The sequence below is a fragment of the Salmo trutta genome, chromosome 36, assembly GCF_901001165.1.
Source record: "Salmo trutta chromosome 36, fSalTru1.1, whole genome shotgun sequence".
NCBI lineage: Eukaryota > Metazoa > Chordata > Actinopteri > Salmoniformes > Salmonidae > Salmo > Salmo trutta.
Genome location: NC_042992.1, coordinates 18226583 through 18252326, shown reverse-complemented (window position 1 = coordinate 18252326; position 25744 = coordinate 18226583). Strand labels below are relative to the sequence as shown.

At 43.5% G+C, this 25744-nt stretch overlaps 2 protein-coding genes across 7 annotated transcripts in view; both read right to left on the bottom strand.

The window, feature by feature from the left end:
* The window catches only part of dennd3a (DENN/MADD domain containing 3a), a 42483-nt gene extending 31895 nt beyond the window's left edge, over positions 1–10588 (bottom strand). For 4 of the 6 annotated variants that reach the window (XM_029734885.1, XM_029734889.1, XM_029734888.1 and 1 more), the window contains exon 1: positions 9957–10588. The gene's annotated coding sequence lies outside the window, so the exon portion shown is untranslated. Of the gene's footprint in view, positions 1–7255; positions 7319–9956 lie in introns of those variants that run through there. The other 2 variants (XM_029734886.1, XM_029734887.1) reach the window with 2 other exon arrangements.
* Positions 10589–13717: 3129 nt separating this feature from the next.
* On the bottom strand, positions 13718–17627 carry LOC115175577 (uncharacterized protein K02A2.6-like; the record flags this gene model as incomplete). Its single annotated transcript, XM_029734884.1, has 1 exon — positions 13718–17627. A coding segment is annotated over exon 1 (3816 nt), but the record flags the coding sequence as incomplete, so codon positions are not given.
* Between the last annotated feature and the right edge of the window lie 8117 nt (positions 17628–25744).

Sequence of the window (25744 nt, the reverse complement as noted above, 5' to 3'; positions counted from 1 at the left end):
CACCTACCGCGCTACCCTGCCCAAAAAGGCACCTACCGCGCTACCCTGGTCAAAGGCACCTACTGCTCTACCCTGGTCAAAGGCACCTACTAACATACCCTGCTCAAAGGCACCTACTGCTCTACCCTGGTCAAAGGCACCTACTAACATACCCTGCTCAAAGGCACCTACTAACATACCCTGCTCAAAGGCACCTACTGCTCTACCCTGGTCAAAGGCACCTACTAACATACCCTGCTCAAAGGCACTTCAATCTCTTGTCATGCCCATTCACCCTCTGAATGGCACACATACACAATCCATGTCTCAATTGTCTCAAGGCTTAAAAATCCTTCTTTAACCTGTCACCTCCCCTTCATCTACACTGATTGAAATGGATTTAACAAGTGACATCGATAAGGGATCATAGCTTCACCTGGATTCGGAACCAGTGCTTCAAGTCTGACACCAACAGGCTCTTGAACAGCTCATATCCCCAAGCAATACGACTGATAAATAGCTAACAAAAAAACTCTTTATTGACCTTTTATTTAAATATTTGCACACTCACGCCATCATTTGCTCACCTCACACATACTGATCCTATACACTCACAGACTGCTGCTAGTCTATCCTATTGCCTAGTCCCCTTACCCCTACACATATCTACCACCATCACTCCAGTATCCCTGTACATGTAAACATTGTATTGGAACTGACAAATATTTCCTGTATATAGTATGCTTACTTTGTGTATTTCATATGTATTATTCTTATTTCTCGTGTTTTTTTCTAGTAATACACTTACTGATTATTGTGTTGGGTTTTGAGTTTGCAAGAAAGGCATTTCACTGTACTGTGCATGTGACATTAACTTGATTCACCTGGTCTGTCACAGAAAGGGCAGATTTTCATAATGTTTTGTACACTCAGTGTATGTCATAGGCCTGTATCAGTATTGATGCATAAGCATAGCTAGATCAGTTCAGAAAATTTTACTTCCACAAGTTACTGGAATCATTTAGTGAGACTTATTTTCTTTTTTTACATAGTTTAGATATCGTCCTCTAATAACTGCCATTGTATCCTCTAATAACTACAATTTTGTGTGCATGTAGTGCTCATAGGTCTTTATTTAACATGTAAAGAATTACACTGCTACTACAAATAGGGCTGGTGTCATGTAAAAAAGCTCACAGCTTGAAATAGCTCACAATCGATTATTATTGAGAGCATTTTTACGCTTATGACTGGCTGTGATTGTCATGTCAAAGTCTGAAAAAGCTCAGATTGAGAATTCTCACTGGCCAATTGCTCACGCTTCTGCCACAGAGTTTCTAAACCCAGAGGTGCAACATCGCGAGACTTCCGGGAATGCTAGCGAAACAAACCAATAAGATTGACCCGTGATCATTTTCATGTTGTGAGGATATTTTCGGCATGTTATAAGGGTGAAAAAGCTCACAGTCAATCATAATCATCGATTATGAGCCATTTCACCCTTTGAGCTTTTTCACATGACAAGCAGCAGGTAGCCTTTTGCAAGGCACTGTGTACGTGTATGTGAGAATGAATGAATGAATGAATAGCTGTGCCCTTGAGCAAGGCACTTCACGCTAATTGCTCGAGGGGCACTGTACAATGGCGAACCTGGCCGTGACCCCACTCCCTTCGGGTGTCTCAGTGGGAGTTGGGATAAGCAACAAAAAAAAAAGTAATTTCCAATAGCGATGGGCATTTGAAATGTTTTGACTGTTTGAATAATAAAAATAACAAGGCCAGCATTCCAAAAAAAATTGTGCATTTATCTGTATGCCAATGGCGCACAATGCGCACAATCATTTATCATAACCATTACAGATAAACAAGTTGTGGTGGCAGAATTTGGGGTAAGCCGTTTTAACTTCAAGGTTTATGCTCTCATCTGTGTTGAACTGTGATGAAATGCATTTAGTAGACTCCTGTTTATGTCTGCACCTTAACACAAGGCCATTGCGTTCTGGAACTGTTGCTTGTATAATCATAGAATCATATTGTTTAAAAAAACAATGTATCACCTAACACTATATATAAAAAGGGACATGTAACCACTTACAGTTTCTTCCCTGGCTTCGCCCAGAGACAGAGCTCCCTTGCAGCTGCTTGATTAAATATTATTATTAAAACTTTAGTCTTTGCATAATCTTTTGGATCGAATTTTCCACAAAAGTTCTAATTGCTAAATTGCCGCATATACACTACATTCAGAAAGTATTCAGACCCCTTCCCTTTTTCCACATTGAGGACATTTTATGCCTGTAACGTAATAATCTTCACAAAATACTAGAGGTCGACCGATTATGATTTTTCAACACCGATGCCGACTATTGGAGGACCAAAAAAGGGCTATACCGATTAAATCGGCCGATTTTATTTATAATAATGACAATTACAACAATACTGAATGAACACTTTAAAATTAATATAATACATCAATAAAATCTATTTAGCCTCAAATAATGAAACATGTTCAATTTGGTTTAAATAATGCAAAAACAAAGTGTTGGAGAAGAAAGTAAAAGTGCAATTAGTGCCATGTAAAAAAGTTAACATTTAAGTTCCTTGCTCAGAACATGAGAACATATGAAAGCTGGTGGTTCCTTTTAACATGAGTCTTCAATATTCCCAGGTAAGAAGTTTTAGGTTTATAGGAATTATAGGACTATTTCTCTCTATACCATTTGTGTTTCATATACCTTTGACTATCGGATGTTCTTATAGGCACTTTAGTATTGCCAGTGTAACAGTATAGCTTCCGTCCCTCTCCTTGCCCCTACCTGGGCTCGAACCAGGAACACATCGACAACAGCCACCCTCGAAGCATCGTTACCCATCGCTCCACAAAAGCCACGGCCCTTGCAGAGCAAGAGAAACAACTACTTCAAGGTCTCAGAGCGAGTGACGTCACCAATTGAAACCCTATTAGCGCGCACCCCGCTAACTAGCTAGCCATTTCACATCGGTTACACCAGCCTAATCTCGGGAGTTGATAGGCTTGAAGTCATAAACAGCTCAATGCTTGAAGCACAGCGAAGAGCTGCTGGCAAACGCACGAACGTGCTGTTTGAAAGAATGCGTATGAGCCTGCTGCTGCCTACCACCACTCAGTCAGACTGCTCTATCAAATCAGACTTAATTATAACATAATAACACACAGAAATACGAGCCTTAGGTCATTAATATGGTCAAATCCGGAAACTATCATTTCGAAAACAAAACGTTTATTCTTTCAGTGAAGTACAGAACCGTTCCGTATTCTATCTAACGGGTGGCATCCCCAAGTCTACATATTGCTGTTACATTGTACAACCTTCAATGTTATGTCATAATTATGTACAATTCTGGCAAATTAATTTCGGTCTTTGTTAGGAAGAAATGGTCGACACAGTTCGCAACGAGCCAGGCGGCCCAAACTGCTGTATATAGCCTGACTCCTTGCACGGAACGCAAGAGAAGTGACAATTTCCCTAGTTAAAATAAATCCATGTTAGCAAGCAATATTAACTAAATATGCAGGTTTAAAAATAGTGCTCAAAAAAATAAAGGGAACACTAAAATAACACATCCTAGATCTGAATGAAAGAAATAATCTTATTAAATACTTTTTTCTTTACATAGTTGAATGTGCTGACAACAAAATCACACAAAAATAATCAATGGAAATCCAATTTATCAACCCATGGAGGTCTGGATTTGGAGTCACACTCAAAATTAAAGTGGAAAACCACACTACAGGCTGATCCAACTTTGATGTAATGTCCTTAAAACAAGTCAAAATGAGGCTCAGTAGTGTGTGTGGCCTCCACGTGCCTGTATGACCTCCCTACAATGCCTGGGCATGCTCCTGATGAGGTGGCGGATGGTCTCCTGAGGGATCTCCTCCCAGACCTGGACTAAAGCATCCGCCAACTCCTGGACAGTCTGTGGTGCAACGTGGCGTTGGTGGATGGAGCGAGACATGATGTCCCAGATGTGCTCAATTGGATTCAGGTCTGGGGAACGGGCGGGCCAGTCCATAGCATCAATGCCTTCTTCTTGCAGGAACTGCTGACACACTCCAGCCACATGAGGTCTAGCATTGTCTTGCATTAGGAGGAACCCAGGGCCAACCGCACCAGCATATGGTCTCACAAGGGGTCTGAGGATCTCATCTCGGTACCTAATGGCAGTCAGGCTACCTCTGGCGAGCACATGGAGGGCTGTGCGGCGCCCCCAAAGAAATGCCACCCCACACCATGACTGACCCACCGCCAAACCGGTCATGCTGGAGGATGTTGCAGGCAGCAGAACGTTCTCCACGGCGTCTCCAGACTCTGTCACGTCTGTCACGTGCTCAGTGTGAACCTGCTTTCATCTGTGAAGAGCACAGGGCGCCAGTGGCGAATTTGCCAATCTTGCTGTTCTCTGGCAAATGCCAAACGTCCTGCACGGTGTTGGGCTGTAAGCACAACCCCCACCTGTGGACGTCGGGCCCTCATACCACCCTCATGGAGTCTGTTTCTGACCGTTTGAGCAGACACATGCACATTTGTGGCCTGCTGGAGGTCATTTTGCAGGGCTCTGGCAGTGCTTCTCCTGCTCCTCCTTGCACAAAGGCGGAGGTAGCTGTCCTGCTGCTGGGTTGTTGCCCTCCTACGGCCTCCTCCACGTCTCCTGATGTACTGGCCTGTCTCCTGGTAGCGCCTCCATGCTCTGGACACTACGCTGACAGACACAGCAAACCGTTCTTGCCACAGCTCGCGTTGATGTGCCATCCTGGATGAGCTGCACTACCTGAGCCACTTGTGTGGGTTGTAGACTCCGTCTCATGCTACCACTAGAGTGAAAGCACCGCCAGCATTCAAAAGTGACCAAAACATCAGCCAGGAAGCATAGGAACTGAGAAGTGGTCTGTGGTCACCACCTGCAGAACCACTCCTTTATTGGGGGTGTCTTGCTAATTGCCTATAATTTCCACCTGTTGTCTATTCCATTTGCACAACAGCATGTGAAATGTATTGTCAATCAGTGTTGCTTCCTAAGTGGACAGTTTGATTTCACAGAAGTGTGATTGACTTGGAGTTACATTGTGTTGTTTAAGTGTTCCCTTTATTTTTTTTGAGCAGTGTATAATAAATAAATAAATAAATAAGAGGCCTGTCCACCTAATCAAAGGATCTGAGAATGAATCTAGTACAGAAAGCATAAACTACAGATAGCTAGCACTGCATAAAATGTGGTGAGTAGTTGACTCAACGAGAGAGAAAGATAATTTGTTCAAAACTGACAAACTAATCCCTTCAAAAATTATCATTTACAGCTAGTTAGCTAGATAGTTTAGCCTATTCAAACAGAGAGGGATGCTATATTAGCTAGCTGGCTATGGCTAGCCAACACTGGAACTATTCCAAGTCAAGGTAAGCTTTTGGTTTTCATTAAATGTATTGCCACCGGGGACCGCCACTGTAACTGCTAAACTGCTTTTTGACTGTAATGCATGATTGTAGCGGGTTTACGAACGCGTTAGATCTAGTAGCAATGTTGACTATGACGTTAGCTAATATGGTGACAACAGTGTAGGCTGTGTGTAGTAGTTAACAGCTATGATATGAAGGTTTGGCTTGGAAAGGTTTTTTTGCCTGGTCACAGACAGCTGAGGTGCTATGTACTTAGCTCCACAAGTGAAGGGATAAGGTGAGAGGAGATTGCGTAGATGCGAGAAGGAATAATACAATGAGCAAATGATCATGCAGTTTGTATGTGACTGCCATAAAAGTGAATTCTGTGTGTGTGTGTGTGGGTGATCAGGGGTGTCTTCATTCCGCCAAGTCGGTTGAAAAACATTTCTTCAACGTACACAAACGGAACGGGGTTAAACATACCTGAATTTATCCAATAGAAACTTTAGTTTGCAACTGTTGGACTAATGATTCCACCCTAGACTAGATAGATAGATGCAGGCAAGAGTGTGCAAGGTGGTATTGAATGTCACTGTCTGTCACGATTACTCTTAATTTCTCTCTTGACCTACGTTGTAAACTTTAATTCGTAGACTAGGTTGTAACAACCTCATGATGGGTATAGGGAACATTTGAGTATAATGTAGTAGCTTAACCTATCAATGTTACATTGAACTGGGTGAACGGAATATGAATGACAGTCATCCAATATGCTCTAATAGAAATAAGGCTGTGCTCATTAAAAACAAGTTTAGTCATCTTAAAAACAGCAATGCTTTGGTTATATATCACATCATCTGGTGTACAATGTGTAGCCTAACCTTGTGTAATGGAAAACACTAGCAGTAATGTTAATCTCTCAGAATTCACACTTTAGGAAAAAATTTAACTTGGCAAAACTTCGCAGTTCTGCCTGTTAGAAAGGGTTGAAGGTGCAGTTTCAGAATAGTGATCTGTCCAAATGTTGACAAGACATAGGCTACAGGGTTTCCGTTAGGAAAATGTGAGTGGCGCCGGACATTTGAGAAATCTCCAGTACCCATAAGCATTGGGTGCGTAACCTGATCTGGGTGTCCGCCCACGGTGCTCAGAATGACAGAAATCACATCTACATTATGGTCATTCATATTAACAGAACATGCAAGTTGAGGATGCAACAATGTGCTGTCCTTCTTACTGATGTGCACTTTGAAGATGTTAGAATAACTGTCCACATTAACTTTTCCTCAGCCAGCAAGACGAGTGAAACAGCAAAATCACTAGTCTATGTCAATCCACTATCCCCCATAGTAGAAAGGTTTAGCTATAGTGTTGGTCAGCTTGTTGAGAGACAGCCTATTCCAAAACTTACTGCTGAGTAGGTACAGCCCAAATTCATACAAACAGTTGGCCTAGGCTAGAGCTATATATATATACACACATATACATATACACACACACACACACACACACACACACACACACACATATATACACACATTTTTTTTAAAGCAATTGGTCTGATGCAACAGATCAGAACTGTTAGCTTAAACTATTATTTCTTCACATGATAAGCGCAGCAAGGCAGTAGTCTATGTGCAAACGTTTATCCCATAATGCAATTAGCAAGAAAACACAATTGTCAAAAGAGCAATGCACATGTGAGCAGTTTCATGTGACAGATGAAAATATCCCTTCGAAATGTAGAAAGAGAGGAGATCTAATTTGCTACTTTAAAGCAAGGTAAGACATGCCTCATAATATGCATTAATACATTCAGGTTTAAAACAAAGTATATGTTTTCAAAATGCATAGCCTACACAGTGGTGTGTGACGCGCTCATGAAGCCTGCCTTCCGTTGCCATTTGAGAAGCTGCAGCAGCTCTTGCCCGTCTGACAGATTTTCCGCGCAGACTGTATGCTGTACGGGTGTGATAAATAAGTTACATAATGAATATACTGTAGCCTACACACGCACCAATTTAATTCCACAAAATTATGCAAATTGACCTATAAGCATGACCAGTCAAATGTATTTACAGTGACTGGTATTTCCACAATTAAATAGGCTAAAAAGCAGTAATACCCAATGCAAATTTTATTTACCGGCTTTCCTATTTTTGAATAGGCCCAAAGCCGGCTTTTACTGCCTACTGGAAACCCTGGCACTGTACTACAGTACATGTATGACATCAAAAGATGGGTCTTAAAATATGATTTTCCAGATAGATTAGGACAGATCATTGTCCTAATCTATAAGTGTGTGTAGACATCTCATTGAAGACGTGTCATTTTAAACTTAACACAAGGGAAAAAGTGATTACATTATATACGACAGCATAAGCTGCATTCAGCTTTGACAATACTCGGTGTTGTAAAGTACTTAAGTAAAAATACTTTAAATTACTACTTAAATAGTTTTTTGGGGTATCTATACTTTTCTTTACTATTTATATTTGACAACTTTTACTCCACTACATTCCTAAAGAAAATAATGTACTTCTTGCTCCATACATTTTCCACGACACCCAAAAGTACTTATTACATTTTGAATGCTTAGCAGGACAGGAACATGGTCCAATTCACACACTTATCAAGAGAACATCCCCGGTCATCCCTACTGATCTGGCGGACTCAAACACACATGGTTTGTCTGTAAATTATGTCTGAACTGTGAGATGTAGTAGAGAGTTAGTTTCCAACAGGACAATATTTGACAGTTCAGAGCATAACACATGGTAATTGCCTACAATGAACATAATCCATTGCGCATCTACACCACATTACCAAAAGTATGCAGACCAAAAGTATGCATCTCGTCAAAAATCTCATTCCAAAATCATGGGCATTAACATGGAGTTGGTCCCCCCTTTGCTGCTAAAACAGCCTCCACCCTTCTGGGAAGGCTTTCCACTAGATGTTGTAACATTGCTGCAGGGACTTGCTTCCATTCAGCCACAAGAGCACTAGTGAGGTCGGGCGATTAGCAGTCAGCGTTCCAATTCATTCCAAAGATGTTCAAAAGGTTTGAGGTCAGGGCTCAAGTTCTTCCACACCAATCTCGACAAACCAGTTCTGTATGGACCTTGCTTTGTGCATGGGGGCATTTTCATGCTGAAACAGGAAATGGCCTTTCCCAAATTGATGCCAAAGTTGGAAGCACAGAATATCATTGTATGCAGTAGCGTTAAGATTTTCCTTCACTGGAACTAAGGGGCCTAGCTGGAACGATGAAATACAGCCCCAGACCAGTATTCCTCCTCCACCAAACTTTACAGTTGCACTATGCATTGGGGCAGGTAGTGTTCTCCTGCCATCCACCAAACTCAGATTTACCCATCGGACTGCCAGATGGTGATGTGTGATTCACCACGTTTCCACTGCTCCAGAGTCCAATGGCGGCGAGCTTTACACCACTCCAGCCGATGCTTGGCATTGCGCATGGTGATCTTTGGCTTGTGTGCGGCTGCTCGGCCATGGAAACCCATTTCATGAAGCTCCTGACTAACAGTTCTTGTACTGCCCTTGCTTCCAGAAGCAGTTTGAAATTCGGAGTATTGCAACCGAGGACAGACGACTTTTACACGCTTCAGCACTTAGCGGTCCCATTCTGTGAACTTCTGCGGCCTAACATTTTGCGGCTGAGCCGTTGTTGCTCCTACACGTTTCCACTTCACAATAACAGCACACAAATACAGTTGACCGGGCCAGCTCTAGCAGGGCAGAAATTTGATGAACTGACTTGTTGGAAAGGTGGCATCCTACGACGGTACCACATTCAAAGTCACTGTGCTCTTCAGTAAGGCCATTCTACTGCCAATGTTTGTCTATAGAGATTGCATGGCTGAGATGATCAAGGAGGGCAAGAAATGGTCAGAGAGGGCGCTTCCTGTTTGGAATCTTCTCAGGTTTTGGCCTGCCAAATGAGTTATGTTATACTCACAGACACCATTCAAACAGTTTTAGAAACTTTGGAGTGTTTTCTATCCAAAGCTAATAATTATATGCATATTCTAGTTTCTGGGCAGGAGTAATAATCAGATTAAATCGGGTACGTTTTTTTATCCGGCCGTGAAAATACTGCCCCCTAGCCATAAGAGGTTAAGTAACCATCCCAAACATAACCAAATTGGTATGATGTGTTATCCCAGATTTACTTTTACTATGTTACGTCTAGTCTGAGACCAGGCTAGACTATCAGTGACTGACAGAAAAACTGCTAATACACAACCAAATTTCGAAATGCCACCTTCTGTATTATAATTACGTTATTCTAACTCGCAACAGTAAGTTGAGAGCCCAATTGAGTTACTAAAAAACAAAGGAGAAAAAAGAGGGCAACCACCAGTTGCCAGTCCCTGCAATAGGGTTTATATATCAAATAGAACATGACATATAGTTAGGTAGCTGAATAAAATCAACTCCATAGTGAAGGAAACAGGAGTTGAGTTTAATGAGCGAACATATAGCTAGAAGCTAGCGCTTTTATGACACGTGTAGAAAATACAAGACATCACCAACCTCTATGCAATCGGTTATTTTTCATCGGTGTCTTTGTTGGAGAAATAATGAAGGCGTCAAATCCTGCTTAATTGGGGATAACCTGCACACGTAGCTCTAAACAACTCGCCGACGAGCCAATAATTCCACTAATGATGGGTCGTTCGCGAACTATTCTTGAGTGGCTCTTTTGTGGTGAACGTCTCGATGCGAATCGCATTGGCGAAAGAGCCGTGTATTTGACTCCCTGATGTGCATACTGCTACTACTGCTTTTTGAGCTCAAAACGTTTTTCTGCAGATAAGTTACAACATAATGATCTAAAGATAGTGAATCCACACTGCAGAAACAATAAATAGTTGAGCAGCGCTCAATCTGGTCCACGCTGATGTGTTTCAGTGCGTAAAAAATATATACTTGTTTTTTTTTGCAGGCCATATAATAATTTGGCCAGGTAAGTTACCATTTTATTTGAACGCGCATTTCACTATCTGACATAATGGTAGCCTACCTTTTGGGCTTTACATTGGAGATTTGCAATTTTTTTCTTCGTTCCAGCAAAGATTTGTATAACTAAGCCAAGATAGACTGGAGCCTGTAGTTTCCAATGGGAGAAAACTAATCATAGTGGGCAAAACACGCAAGGTGGGCAGACCCAACCACGAGCTACTGAGATTCTATTGGCGCGTTCTAGCATTTATTTGCATATTTCAGTTATGGAACGCCAACTCTGAAGTTCACATGTGCAATAACTCAATTCCCCTTGCACTCCTCCTAAACAACGTCATTTTATTTTTACTTTGTCAAAGGGTAAAGTCTACAAAACGCAGTCCACTGTTTGTTACATAGTCTATATTTGTAAACAGACAACTGTATGGAGATCAAATGTTTATTCGATGACAAAATGTGCAGAATGTCAGCCAAAATGTATCTCGCACCGTCTTCTCTCACTGCCGGCAACTGGTCTTCCTCTCATCACCATATTTGTTAGTGAGTGGAAATGCCAACCGGATGCTTCACATTTAAACATCCGGTGATCTGTGGATCGAGGTTGATTTTTAAGCGTTTTGAACCAACAGCCGTTTGGGAGCCAAATGAGCCGGCTCTTTTACGTGAACGGAGCCGGATGAGCTGCATTGACTCCTATAGCAGTATTCATTTACGCTCCTCCTGCTCAGCGGATGCTCGCAGGAAAAGACATAATGAGCATAGAGAAGAAAAATGCATGTTTAGAACTGATCATTGATGGCATGGTGCAAGAATGACTGCAATTAATTGATTATTTAATGTACTGATGGACACAGCTTTGTAGAACCAAAACATACACAGCCTCTGCTCAATAAACTCGAGAGCGAATTGTTTGTGGGGCTGCAGTTCGTGAACAACTGCTTATCGTATTGCCTGGCAACACAAACTACTTCTTCCCAAACGCTACACCACGCTTACTGACGTTAGTTTCTTCTCTGCGAGAAGTATCAAAGATAAAACACATAGAGACCCAGATAACCTTCGCCCACGAATCACTAAAACAACACAGAAATACGACGTAAAAACAGCACGTCAGAAATCCGCTCAATGTAACTGAATAATCCATAGACTCTAACCACTTCTGGGAAAATTGGAAAACTCGAAACATACAACAACACAAAGAGTTATCTATCCAAAACGGAGATGTATGGATAAACCACTTCTCCAATCTTTTTGGCTTTATAAAAAAATAACAAAAACATATAGCATATTCCTAGTAAGATGGGCTGACAGAGAGGGTCGCATTGCTTCTAGTCCTTAGGAAACTACCCGGCTAGCACAGTGGATCTGGGCCGATTCTGGCTGAGTGTCATAAGGCCCGAGTCTGGGCCGCCTTCGGGCAGTATTACTTATGGCTAGGATGCAGGGATTAAGCTCTGGCCGATTCGGTGAGAGTTATCAGGCCCAAATGTATTACTTGGGGCTCGGGCCGATTGGGGCTACTCTCTGGCATATGATTACACGGGCTGCTTTATATAATTAACATTTCATTATTTATTTATTTATCCATATTTTCCTCATTGTTTAGGTGATCAAAAAATACTATTAACATTTAAATGAAATTATTTAAGAGTCCTATGTAGTATTTTGATACTTTGTGCAAAGCAATTGATAAGCATTAAAAACTTTGTGGATGGAACTTCCCGAGTGGTGCAGCATTTCTACAGATGGTGGTTCGAGACCCGTGCCGTTAGGGGAGGGTTTGGCCGGCCGGGATGTCCTTCTCCCTTCACGCTGTAGCGACTCCTGTGGCGGGCTAGGCGCATGCACGCTGATATGGTCACCAGGTGTATGGTGTTTCCTCCGAAATAAAATGTTTTTTTGTAGATGGGTATAATTTGTATGTATAAAATGTATAATAGTAATATTTAAAATTACTAAATCAGGTAATTTTGTGTACATTTATTTAAATTTGCATCGGCCGCTTCTGGGGGGATTCTGGTAAGATGCCGGCAAAGTCGGCTGAATTCTGGTAGACGGAAATGAATTCTGGTAGACGATTCTGTGCTGTCATTCATTTTGATTAAGGTCCGAGTCCGACACCCGATTCTGGACCGATTCAATCAGTTCCGGTCCCCTAATGAGGGCCGCTTCTGGACCAATTTCTCATTGCTAGCTGGGTATGCAGTATTTTTTTAAATGTATTATTTCTTACATTGTTAGGCCAGAAAATCTTAAGTGTTAATTCATACAGCCGGGAAGAACTATTGGATATCAGAGAGACGTCAACTTACCAGCACAACCAGCACTATGACCAAGAATATTACTTTTCCAAAGCGGATCCTTTGTCTGCACCTCCCAGGGCATTTGAATTGATTCCAGAGGTCGACCCAAAACAATGCCGTCGGAGGAGAGGGTGCCAGAGCTGTCTTCTAGTGAGGTTTCGGATGCACGCACACCACCCACCGCTTCCGAGTATATTACTCGCTAATGTCCAGGCCCTTGTTAACAAAGTCAACAAAATTAGGGCAAGAGTTGCTTTCCAAAGAGATATCCGGGATTGTAACTGTAGTAACTTGACAAGGAATGCCCACACGCATTTCGATATTACTTTCCTTTACTTTCAACCCAAACCTAAAGGTGTATTGCCAGGTACAAACGGTACAAATATAACAGAACTATATAGCCCACTCAGCCGGTGGTAGAATCACATTGCACAGAACTCACTCTTGGTGATGACATCATCAAAGGGGAAAGGTCAAGGTTAATGCCAATAATAACCATGTAATTATTTATATAGTGTCCACACTATAACACTTCTCCCCCCTCAATTTAAATCCCCCCCCTGTAAGGAAAACATAAGGTTAACAAGTAAACCACATTAGTGTTTTCTTCTCTTTACTACACCACACTGTAGAACTTCTGCTGGTGTTACGGTAAATGTAACCAAAACAACAACAATAAAATGACAGTCCTTATTTCTTTTCAACTAGGTCTGCTGCTCCAAACAAACACTAACACCACGAGTCTCTCAGTCTCAACTACAGAGTTAGTTTTTCAGGAGGCTTGTGACTACGCTGTGATCTGCGCAGTACTCCTGGTGTGCTACGAGACACAGGTAAGGCATGTCCCAGTGGAGCTGGGTCTGAGGGCACAGGAGCGGGTTGGGTGTTTGTGAGAGAATGTCCATCACCCTCTGCTGGAACCACTGAATGCCCCTGTTCCTCAGATGCTGTTTCCTGTGGGATTTCAACTTGTATACTACCACCCACAGCTGTCCCGTCTGAAAACATGGTCTTGTCTTTGTCATAGCGCAGGCGGAGATGGTCCTGGTGTCTGCGCATGACTCGACCATCAGTCAGTTTGACCACAAAGGAGACGGGACCACTCTGACTCAGAATGATACCTGGCAACCAGCGTTGGCTGCTTGTGAAGTTGCGGATGTAGACAGTGTCATTGGGTTTTAACTGTCTCTCCCTTGCGTGGTGGTCATGTCTCTCTTTTTGTTTCTCCTGCTTCCGTTCCACTCGTGCTCTGATGTTCGGACGCAGTAGATCCAGGTGAGCTTTTGGCCTTCTGCCCATTAACATCACCGCTGGAGCCTGTCCTGTTGTTGTTTGTGGCGTGATGCGGTACTGGAACAAGAACCGAGAGAGCTTAGTAGTGATGGTTCCCCCAGTCATCCTTTTGAGCCCCTCTTTCAGTGTCTGCACAGCCCGCTCCGCTAAGCCGTTTGAGGCCGGGTGAAACGGGGCGCTGCGGACATGGCGGATCCCGTTTCTCCGCATGAATTCTTGGAACAAATCACAGGTAAACGTTGTTGCGTTGTCGGACACCAGAGAGTCCGGCAGACCATGGGTTGAAAACACCTGCCGAAGCTTTTCGATGGTTGTGGTCGCTGTGATGTTGCTCATGATGTGCGCCTCCAGCCACTTGGAGTGTGCGTCCACCATGACAAGGAACATGTGACCCATGAAAGGGCCTGCAAAATCTATATGCAGCCTAGACCATGGGTGGTCAGGCCACTCCCACAGATGTAGTGGCGCGGGCGGCGCCATCTTCTGGTTGAGCTGGCACTCAGAACATGATTTAACTTTGTCTTCTACCTCCTGATCCATGTTAGGCCACCAGATGTAAGATCTGGCTAAACTTTTCATCCGGGAGGCACCCGGGTGAGCCTCATGGACCTCATCCATGACTTGTGCACGGCCAGGGGGTGGAACAACCACTCTGGACCCCCAGAGTATGCAGCCATCCTGCACACTCAGCTCCGTTTTGCGCTTTGCGTAAGGTCCTAGTCCATCATCCTCTATGACAGGAGGCCAACCCTGCATCAGGAATCTTTTCACTTGGGACAGGATAGGATCCCGGTCTGTCCACTGTTTGATCTGATTGGCATTCACAGGTGAGTTTGACAATCTCTCCATTAGGAAAATTGTCTCGGGAGGCACCACAGTTGTGGCAGGCATCTCTGGTAGCGGGAGACGGCTGAGCGCGTCTGCATTTGCATTGTCCTTCCCCGCTCTATACACTATCGTATACTGGTAAGCCGACAGTGTCAGGGCCCAACGCTGTAACCTTGCTGAAGCCATGGGCGGAATGCATCTTGATTCACTAAAAAGGCTCATCAGTGGTTTGTGGTCAGTGCATATGGTGAAATGACTACCGTAGAGGTACTGATGGAAGCGTTTCACAGCAAAGACTATGGCCAGACCTTCCTTGTCTAACTGTGAATAACCCTTCTCAGCACTCGTCAGCGTACGTGATGCAAATCCAATGGGTCTCTCTGACCCGTCCTCCATCTGATGAGAGAGTACTGCCCCGACGCCATAGGGTGAGGCGTCACATGACAGGATGATCTCTTTGTCTTGGTCAAAATGAACCAGAAGTTGTGCTGATTGTAGTAGTGCTTTCACTTCCTTGAAAGCTTTCTCTTGTGCTGGCCCCCACTTCCATTTACAGTCTTTGTGGAGCAACTGATAAATTGGAGCCAACACTGTTGACAGCTCAGGGAGGAACTTCCCATAGTAGTTCACCATGCCCAGGAACGACCTGAGCTCTGACCCATTCTTGGGGTTTGGAGCATCCTTGATTGCCCTGACTTTGTCCTCCACAGGACACAGACCCTGCGCTGTGATCTTGTGACCTAGGTATGTCACACTCTGTGCTTGGAATGTGCACTTGCTACGCTTCAGGCGCAGCCCTGCCTCAGAGAATCTCTTTAACACCTGGTCCAGATGGTGGAGGTGCTCCTCCTCCGTCTCCCCTGTAACCAGGATGTCATCCAGGTACACTGCTACATGAGGGATCCCCTGCAGCAGATTGTCCATTGTCCTCTGGAAAATGGCTGGGCTGGACGCCACTCCGAAAACCAAGCGGTTGTACCTGAACAAGCCTTTGTGCGTGTTGACTGTGACATACTCTTTTGAGTCCTCGTCCAGGAGGAGCTGTTGGTAGGCGTGACTCATGTCAAGCTTTGAGAACGTCTTGCCTCCTGCCAGTGTCGCGAACAAGTCCTCCACCCGTGGCAGCGGGTAAGCGTCTAGCTTAGAGGCCCTGTTGATGGTGAGTTTGTAGTCCCCACATATACGCACCGTGCCGTCACTTTTCAGAACGGGAACGATAGGAGCTGCCCAGCGGGAGAACTGAACGGGAGTAATGACGTTTGCTTCCTGCAGCCGCTCCAACTCATCTTCCACTTTCTTTTTCATGGCGTAAGGCACTGTCCTGGGCTTGAAAAAGCGAGGCTCGGCCTGAGGATCCACGAACAGCTTAACTGTAGTGCCCTGCAGTGTGCCCAGTTCCTCTTTGAAAATCTCTGGGTATTTTTGAATGACATCCTCAGTCACTCGGGTGTGTTTTATCTCACCCCAGCTCAGTTGTATTTTGTTTAGCCAGTCACGCCCTAGTAAACTAGGCCCATTCCCTTTCACCACCAGGAGCCGTGCTCTCGCTTCCTGGCTGTTGTATGCAATGTTCACTTCTAGAGCCCCAAGCAATGGTATGGTCTCCCCGGTGTACGTACGCAGTCTGATCCCTGCCGGTGTGAGGGCAGAAACCTGTCTTGAGCCCCATTTTTGTTTGTAGGTCTCCTCACTTATGACAGAGGCAGAGGCCCCCGTGTCAACCTCCATCCTCATCTGCTTTCCATCTACCTCCACTGTAGCATAAATAGGCTCTGCGCGCGGCTCCCTCACATTAAACATGTTGTAGGAACAATGCTCGTCCTCCTCCTCTGTGCTCTCTAGGTGGTGCGCTGCTGACTGAGGCTTTGGTGCTGTGAACTTGCCCAGCCCAGTCCGCCCACCCTCTGGCTTGCTCCTAGGACCCCTGCATTTTTTTGCTAAATGTCCCTTTTTGTTGCAATTGTGACAGACAGTCTCCATGAACTTACAGTTGTTACCATAATGTGTCCCTCCACATCTGAAACATTCCACTGCTTTTCCCCTTTTTCCTGCCGCCTCTTTTGTCACCTGATGCACTGCACAACTTTCACTATTGGCCTTTTGAATATTTTTCACATTACTAGCGGCCATCTCCATCCCTTGAGATAGTTCCAATGCCCTCTTGAAAGTCAGTGTGGCTTCCCCAAGCAACCGGCGCTGTATGCTGTCCTCATTAATGCCACAGACTAATCTGTCACGGAGCATGTCCTCTAACATAGCCCCAAACTCACAATGTTCAGAGAGTTCCCGTAATTCAGCAACAAAGTTAGCAACAGACTGACCTGTTTTCCGAAAATGGCAGTTAAACTTGAACCTCTGGACAATCACTGAAGGCTTTGGATTGTGGTGAGTCTGAACGAGAGCAACTAGATCCCCAAAAGGAATTTCTCCCGGTCTCCGTGGTGTAGCCAAATTCCTCATTAGCTTGTAGGTTTTAGCCCCACACACACTCAAGAGAATAGAGCGCTGTTTAGCCTCATCTATGATTCCATTTGCCAAGAAAAAGTGTCCCAACCTTTCCACATATTCCGTCCAGTCTTCGTTCTCTTCCACAAACTCAGTGATAGTCCCAAACATTGCCATTATAACGCCAACCTGTCCTTGATCCTCGTTAGCGATTTGCACTTGCTGCTGATTGTCCCCGTCGGCGTTTCCGTCCAGTGGCACCTGCTCTCCGTCGCTCATTAAGCTAGCTAGCTAACTCGCCCTGTACAAGTTGATAAAGTTTTATCCTCGTCGCCAAAAAGGTGTAGTAACTTGACAAGGAATGCCCACACGCATTTCGATATTACTTTCCTTTACTTTCAACCCAAACCTAAAGGTGTATTGCCAGGTACAAACGGTACAAATATAACAGAACTATATAGCCCACTCAGCCGGTGGTAGAATCACATTGCACAGAACTCACTCTTGGTGATGACATCATCAAAGGGGAAAGGTCAAGGTTAATGCCAATAATAACCATGTAATTATTTATATAGTGTCCACACTATAACAGTAACATACTCTGTTTCACAGAGACATGGCTAGCTGGGGACATGCTGTCGGAGTCCAGACAGCCAACAGGATTTTCAGCGCATTGCGTGGACAGGAACAAACATCTCTCTGGTAAGAAGAACGGCGGGGGTGTATGTTTCATGATTAACGACTGATGGTGTAATTGTAACACAAGAACTCAAGTCCTTTTGTTCACCTGACCTAGAATTCCTCACAATCAAATGCCCATCTCCTCGGTTATCGACACAGCCGTGAATATCCCCCCGCAAGCAGATACCAAGACGGCCATCAAGGAACTTCACTAGACTTAATGCAAACTAGAAACCATATATCCTGAGGTTGCATTTATTGTAGCTGGGGATTTTAACAAAGCTAATCTGAGAACAAGGCAACCTAGATTTTATCAGCATATTGATTGCAGTACACGAGCGAGTAACACACTCGACCACTGCTACTCCAACTTCCGCGATGCATACAAGGCCCTCCCCCGCCATCCTTTTGGCAAATCTGACCATGACTCCATCTTGTTGGAGTCATCCTATCCTATAGGCAGAAACTAAGACAGGAAGCGCCCGAGCTTAAGTCTATCCAACGCTGGTCTGACCAATTGGATTCCACGCTTCAAGATTGCTTCGATCACGTGGACTGGGATATGTTCCGGGTAGCCTCAGACAATAACATTGACGTATACACTGTCTCGGTGAGCGAGTTTATAAGGAGGTGTATAGGAGATGTTGTACCCACTGTGACTATTAAAACCTTCCCTAACCAGAAACCCGTGGATTGATGGCAGCATTTGCATAAAACTTACAGCACGTACCACCGCATTTAATCATGGCAAGGTGACTGGAAACATGATCGAATACAAACAGTGCACTTATTCCCTCCGTAAGGCAATCAAACAAGCTAAGCGTCAGTATAGAGACAAAGTGGAGTCGCAATTCAACGGCTCAAACACGAGACGTATGTGTCAGGGTCTACAGACAATCACGGATTACAAATAGAAAACCAGCCCCGTCGTGAACATCGATGTCTTGCTCCCAGACAAATTAAACAACTTTGCGCGCTTGAGGACAATACAGAGCCACCGACACGGACCGCTACCAAAGACTGTGGGCTCTCCTTGGCCGACGTGAGTAAAACATTTAAACGTGTTAACCCTCGCAAGGCTGCCGATCCAGACGGCATCCCTAGCCGCGTCCTCAGAGCGTGCGCAGACCAGCTGGCTGGTGTGTTTACGGACATATTCAATCAATCCCTATCCCAGTCTGCTGTCCCCACATGCTTCAAGATGGTAACCATTGTTCCTGTACCCAAGAAGGCAAAGGTAAGTGAACTAAATGACTATCGCCCCTTTCATCATGAAGTGCTTTGAGAGACTAGTCAAGGATCATGTCACCTCCACCTTACCTGTCACCCTAGACCCACTGCAATTTGCATACTGCCTCAATAGGTCCACAGACGATGCAAAAGCCATCACACTGCACACTGCCATATCCCATCTGGACAAGAGGAATACCCATGTAAGAATACTGTTCATTGACTACAGCTCAGCATTCAACACCATAGTACCCTCCAAGCTCATCATTAAGCTAGAGGCCATTGGTCTCAACCTCGCCCTGTGCGATTGGGTCCTAGACTTCCTGACGGGCCACCCCCAGGTGGTGAGGGTAGGAAACAACATCTCCACCCCGCTGATCCTCAACACTGGGGCCCCACAAGGGTGTGTGCTCAATCCCCTCCTGTACTCCCTGTTCAGCCATGACTGCGTGACCATCCACACCTCCAACTCGATCATCAAGTTTGCAGACGACACAACAATAGTAGGCTTGATCACCAACAACAACGAGACAGCCTATAGGGAGGAGGTGAGGGCACTCGGAGTGTGGTGTCAGGAAATAACCTCTCACCAATGTCAACAAAACAAAGGAGATGATCGTGGACCTCAGGAAACAGCAGAGGGAGCAGCCCCCTATCCACATCGACGAGACAGTAGTGGAGAGGCTGGAAAGTTTTAAGTTCCTCGGCGTACACATCATGGACAAACTGAAATGGTCCACCCACACAGACAGCAGCAGTGAAGAAGGGGCAGCAGCGCCTCTTCAACCTCAGGAGGCTGAAGAAATTTGGCTTGTCACCTAAAACTCTCACAAACTTTTACAGATGCACAATTGAGAGAATCCTGTCGGGCTGTATCACCGCCTGGTATGGCAACTGCACCGCCCACAACCGCAAGGCTCTCCAGAGGGTGGTGTGGTCCGCACAATGCATCACCGAGGGCAAACTACCTGCCCTCCAGGACACCTACAGCCCCCGATGTCACAGGAAGGCCAATAGCTACAGTATTCGATCATGTTTCCGGTCATGGGGCTCTGTTCAGTGTGCTCTGTTCACAAACAAACAGATCCCACAGAACCCCAGGACAGCAACAAAATTAGACCCAACAAAATCATGAGAAAACAAAAAGATAGTTATTTGACACATTGGAAAGAATTAACAAAAAAACAGAGCAGACTAGAATGCTATTTGGCCCTAAACATAGTACACAGTGGCAGAATACCTGACCACTGTGACTGACCCAAACTTAAGAAAAACTTTGACTATGTACAGACTCAGTGAGCATAGCCTTGCTATTGAGAAAGGTGGAAACTGAACTGCACCTCCTAACCTCCTGCCAAATGTATGACCATATTAGGAGACACATATTTCCCTCAGATTACACAGACCCACAAAGAATTTGAAAACAAATCCAATTTTGATAAACTCCCATATGTATTGGGTGAAATACCACAGTGTGCAATCACAGCAGCAAGATTTGTGACCTGTTGCCACAAGAAAAGGACAACCAGTGAAGAACAAACACCATTGTAAATGCAACCTACATTTGTTTATTTATTTTCCCTTTTGTACTTTAACTATTTGCACATTGTTACAACATTGTATATAGACATAATATGACATTTGAAATGTCTATTCTTTTGGAAGTGTAATGTTTACTTTCACGTTTGTTTATTGTCTATGTCACTTGCTTTGGCAATGTAAACATGTGTTTTTCATGCCAATAAAGCCCCTTAAATTGAATTATGCATTTATGACAAGATACATGTCCTATTTATATCAGTACACTCTTAACAACGTAAGCATCACGGAACGTACATTCCACCAAAAAAACGCCACCTGCTGGAGGGAGACAGATTTTCCGCTGAGTTGGGCATCTCTTTTCCTCTTCATCTGTGGAAGTGTGTAGCAAACGACAGAGCAGCGGAAGAATTTAGGGCGAGTCGACAGGCAACTTTTCACTCTCACCGCTGTCAAGCAATGCATGCCATCAAGCCGTTCACAATCTAGTCCGGTAGCCGCCATAACTATACCTCGTTTCAAATGTAGCAAGACAAAATATTATTTGTATGCCTAGCAATCAACCAATGTACATTGTTTAAAGCACAAGTTTACAAGTCTTAATCACAAATGACAGCTCCAATTTGCTCATGACTCTTTCGAGTTTTCAGTTCCTTGTTCGCCGGTAGGTGGACATGTGTGCTCTGGGCATTACTGACTCAAATTAACAAAATGAGTCGAAAGATTCGTTATTTTTACTGAACAAGTCAAAAAGATCCGAGTCAGTAAAAAGACCCAAACTTCCCATCACTAGCTCAAGTGGAGCAAATGTACCACCGCTTGCTGGTGCTGGTTCTTCTTCTTCGATATTTTGGCAGTCCGCAAACAAACGTTATAGCTGCGTGCCGCCACCTACTGGAGTGTGTTAATCACAGTTCACAGACTAAATGAATAAAGAACCAAACAGAATCACACTACTACGCGAGCAGCTACTATTGGCAACAGTTCAACAGAGTATCCTGAGAGTTCATCTGTTAGTCTTCGACATATCTCCATATCAAATTGAGGAATGTAAACGCCTGCTTCTGTATGACCACTGTCTGTTGCTGGCTCCATACAACTTCTTGGTAAAAAAGGCGGCTAATAGCCTGCACAGATTTAAATTTGATTCAGGAGTAATAGCCTATGCATGCTGACACAGATAACTAATTGAAATCAAACGTGTTAAAAATGTATTGCGATTCAATTGAGAGTTCTATTGGAGGCTACAACTACAATCATATGTTACAATTAAGATGACTATAATAAGATTGTATAGGACTGCTGCGACCTTCCAGCGGCAAGAAGAAAAAAAATGAAATACAGAATGGTGGTGAGAAATGTAACAGTACAACACCACAAGGTGGCAGCCTTGTATAAGGGACGATTGACAACATTCACAGACAAGTGGACATTTTTGTCCTCAAGGTGTCGTGTAGATTATGTATGGTAGATATGATTTTATGTCTAAGTCATATTATTGCAGTCTGGTAGATTTCCAGTAAAAAATGTTTAGCAAATATACCCATTGATTTAAGTAGTATTATAAATCGGGTGGTTCAAGATCTGAATGCTGATTGACTGACAGCCGTGTCATATCAGACATTATATACAACTAATGTAGCCTATGACAACAACTGTTTCACCTTATTATAAGCAAACATGTTCTTACAGAGCGTGGCTTTAATTGAAAGAGGAAGCTGTGGTTAGCTCACTTTGCCTATCTATCAGTGGGGATGACCTGTGGTTTGACCCTTAAGTGACTAAGACTTCAGTATTGTGGGACTGGAATATGGTGTGGAGGTGTCACTATTCCCTCTCCCATTTTGTATTCATTTGATATCCCCTGATAAATTATGCTGAGTCGCTTCATTTGTCCGTCTAATGCACTGATAGCTGTTGTGTCCGCAGTACGTTGGACTTACTCATGTTGACCTAAAAACAAACCACCCTCTAACGTTAACATGACTTTATATTATGCTTGTACAGTTTTTCAGAGATGCTGGTGATGCAGTTTATCAGTATATGTGTGGATACATATCTAATACTTAGTCTTCAAAATGTCATGTATGAAAGTGTAGTTTAATAATAAAGAGACAGAAGCTCTTTGGTTATTAAGAGTTTTTTTAAAGGTGCATTCAATACAGTGTTCTTCCATACTTCTACATATGAAGGCTCAAGCATATTTACAACATATATACAGTACTTAAAAAAAACTAATACAAATAATCAGCTTTTTTATAGCAGCAAAATAAACTAAAATAATATTTACAACTTTCATGACAAGGTATAGAGTACACTGCAAGTACTCTGTTTTCCCCATTATTAAATTTTTAAGTAACATCCGTGCTTAATTTCATTAACAGAAAAAATATATGCAATTCCCATTGTCCTAAAATCAGATGATCTTATAAAAGGTATCTTTAACATAATAAGAGATGAATGATAGCATTTTCCAATCAAAAGCAACAGCAGGGAAATTGATCTTAAGAACTAGGCCTATACTTATTCAAAGATATTTCTGTGTAAAAATATGTACAATTAAATGTTGGTAATGCAGCGCGACCTCAAGCTTTGAAAGTAAAGTGAATTGTAAACCAGATGATTGTGGAGACGTAGGAACAGGAAAAACAGGTGAGATTGAAATCTAACACGCACACACACTCATTCGCACACACGTGTTTCAAACACATTCCAGTCCTCTGATTACTGTAACATGCCTCTCTTGCATTTGTTACAGCTGTAAATATCTCTCTCTGTATTTGTATATCTTTAAATAAAGTGAAAGTGTCCATTTAACGAGAAAATATCTAAAAATAAATATCCACAGTTTCGATTTTTTTTCTTTTGCAAGATTATTCTTTTTTTTTTTCTTCAAACTTTGTATCTGCAAGTTCTGTGCAATGTCAGACCCTTCACCCATCACAAAACAACAAAGATTTTACATTCATTACTTTTTCATTGTCACCTGATGGAATCAAAGAAAACGCCAACTCCCAGGAGGCCTTTCAACGTAGGCCACTATCTTAACATTCCAGAGTCGACGGCAAGAGGTACAGGAAAACTTTCATACACTTCCTTGCATCTTAGAAACACTCAAGTTGCACTTCAAGTATTCAACAAGGTGTGGTTCTCTTAAAAACCAAACCAATACTATGCTTCTTTAGCTCCGAGTACATGGTTGTTGTTTTTCTTTTTCATATAACTATGATACACATAGGCTACATCCACCCAGGCAGTCTAAAAGTTCACCTGACCCCAGTCTTAACACTTCCACTCTTGCTTACTGAGGCAGAAAACATTATTGCAACGATTGACAGATTTGTCAAAAAACTTGATGCTCTCTGTTTGTTTTCACTTCAAGTTTGGTATAAATCTCCTCAACACTGAAAAGATTTCAGCTTATTGTTTTAACGTTTTACACTTATTAATAAAGGTTAAATTACACTTGCACAAATCTACCTCTATGGATTAACATGTATGCTAAACAAGAGACGACAGAGCGATGTACTCTTAACTGTTTAATATAATAAACACGAAGTAGAAGGAAGCCATATCTCGTATACGGTAAGTATTCCTGTAGAAACACAGCCAACCTGGATAGTTTTTGGGTAGTCCCAGCTCTAGAGAGCCCTAAGAAGGCTCTGTCACAGCAGAGACACATGGGCCTGTAAAGCCATAACCAGCATATTCGCTCAACGCAACAGACACACCAACTAGACATTTAGCCCCAATGAGTTTTACAGTGGAGCTCTACTTCCTCGACTTGCTTCCACCCTCAGCCCACCATGTCTTCTATACAAGAATGAAACTGAGCCCCCATTCCAGCTCAGGGTATACAGTGCATTTGGAAAGAATTCTGACCCCTTGACTTTTTCTACATTTTGTTGTTACACTCATCAATCTACACACAATACCCAACAATGACAAAGCAAAAACAAGTTTAGCCATTTTTGCAAATGTATATATATATAAAAATAAAAATATCACATTTACATAAGTATTCAGACCCTTTACTCAGTACTTTGTTGAAGCACCTTTGTTAGCGATTACAGCCTCGAGTCTTCTTGGGTATGACGCTACAAGCTTGTCACACCTGTATTTTGGGAGTTTCTCCCATTCTTCTCTACAGATCCTCTCAAGCTCTGTCAGGTTGGATTGGGAGCGTCGCTGCACAGCTATTTTCAGGTCTCTCCGGAGATGTTCAATCGGGTTCAACTCCGGGCTCTGGCTACTTAAGGACATTCAGATACTTGTCCCGAAGCCACTCCTGCGTTGTCTTAGCTGTGTGCTTAGGGTCGTTATCTTGTTGGAAGGTGAACCTTTGCCCCAGTCTGAGGTCCTGAGTGCTCTGGAGCAGGTTTACATCAAGGATCTCTCTGTACTTTGCTCCGTTCATCTTTCCCTCGATCCTGACTAGTCTCGGAGTCCTTGCCTCTGAAAAACATCCCCACAGCATAATGCTGCCACCATAATTCTTCACTGTAGGGATGGTGCCAGGCTTCCACCAGGTGTGAGATTTGGCATTCAGGCCAAAGAAGTCAATCTTGGTTTCATCAGACCAGAGAATCTTGTTTCTCATGGCCTGAGAATCCTTTAAGTGCCTTTTAGCAAACTCCAAGCGGGCTGTCATGTACCTTTTAGTGAGGAGTGGCTTCCATCTGGCCACTCTACCATAAAGGCCTGATTGGTGGAGTGCTGCAGAGATGGTTGTCCTTCTGGAAGGTTCTCCCATCTCCACAGAGGAACTCTGTCAGAATAACCACCGGGTCACTGCCTTTCTCCCCCGATTGCTCAGTTTGGCCGGGCGGCCAGCTCTGGGAAGAGTCTTGGTGGTTACAGACTCCTTCCATTTTAAGAGTGATGGAGGCCACTGTGTTCTTGGGGACCTTCAATGCTGCAGACATATTTTGGTACCCTTCACCAGATCTGTGCCTCGACACAATCCTGTCTCGGAGCTCTACGGACAATTTGTTCAACCTCATGGCTTGTTTTTTGCTCTGACATGCACTGTCAACTGTA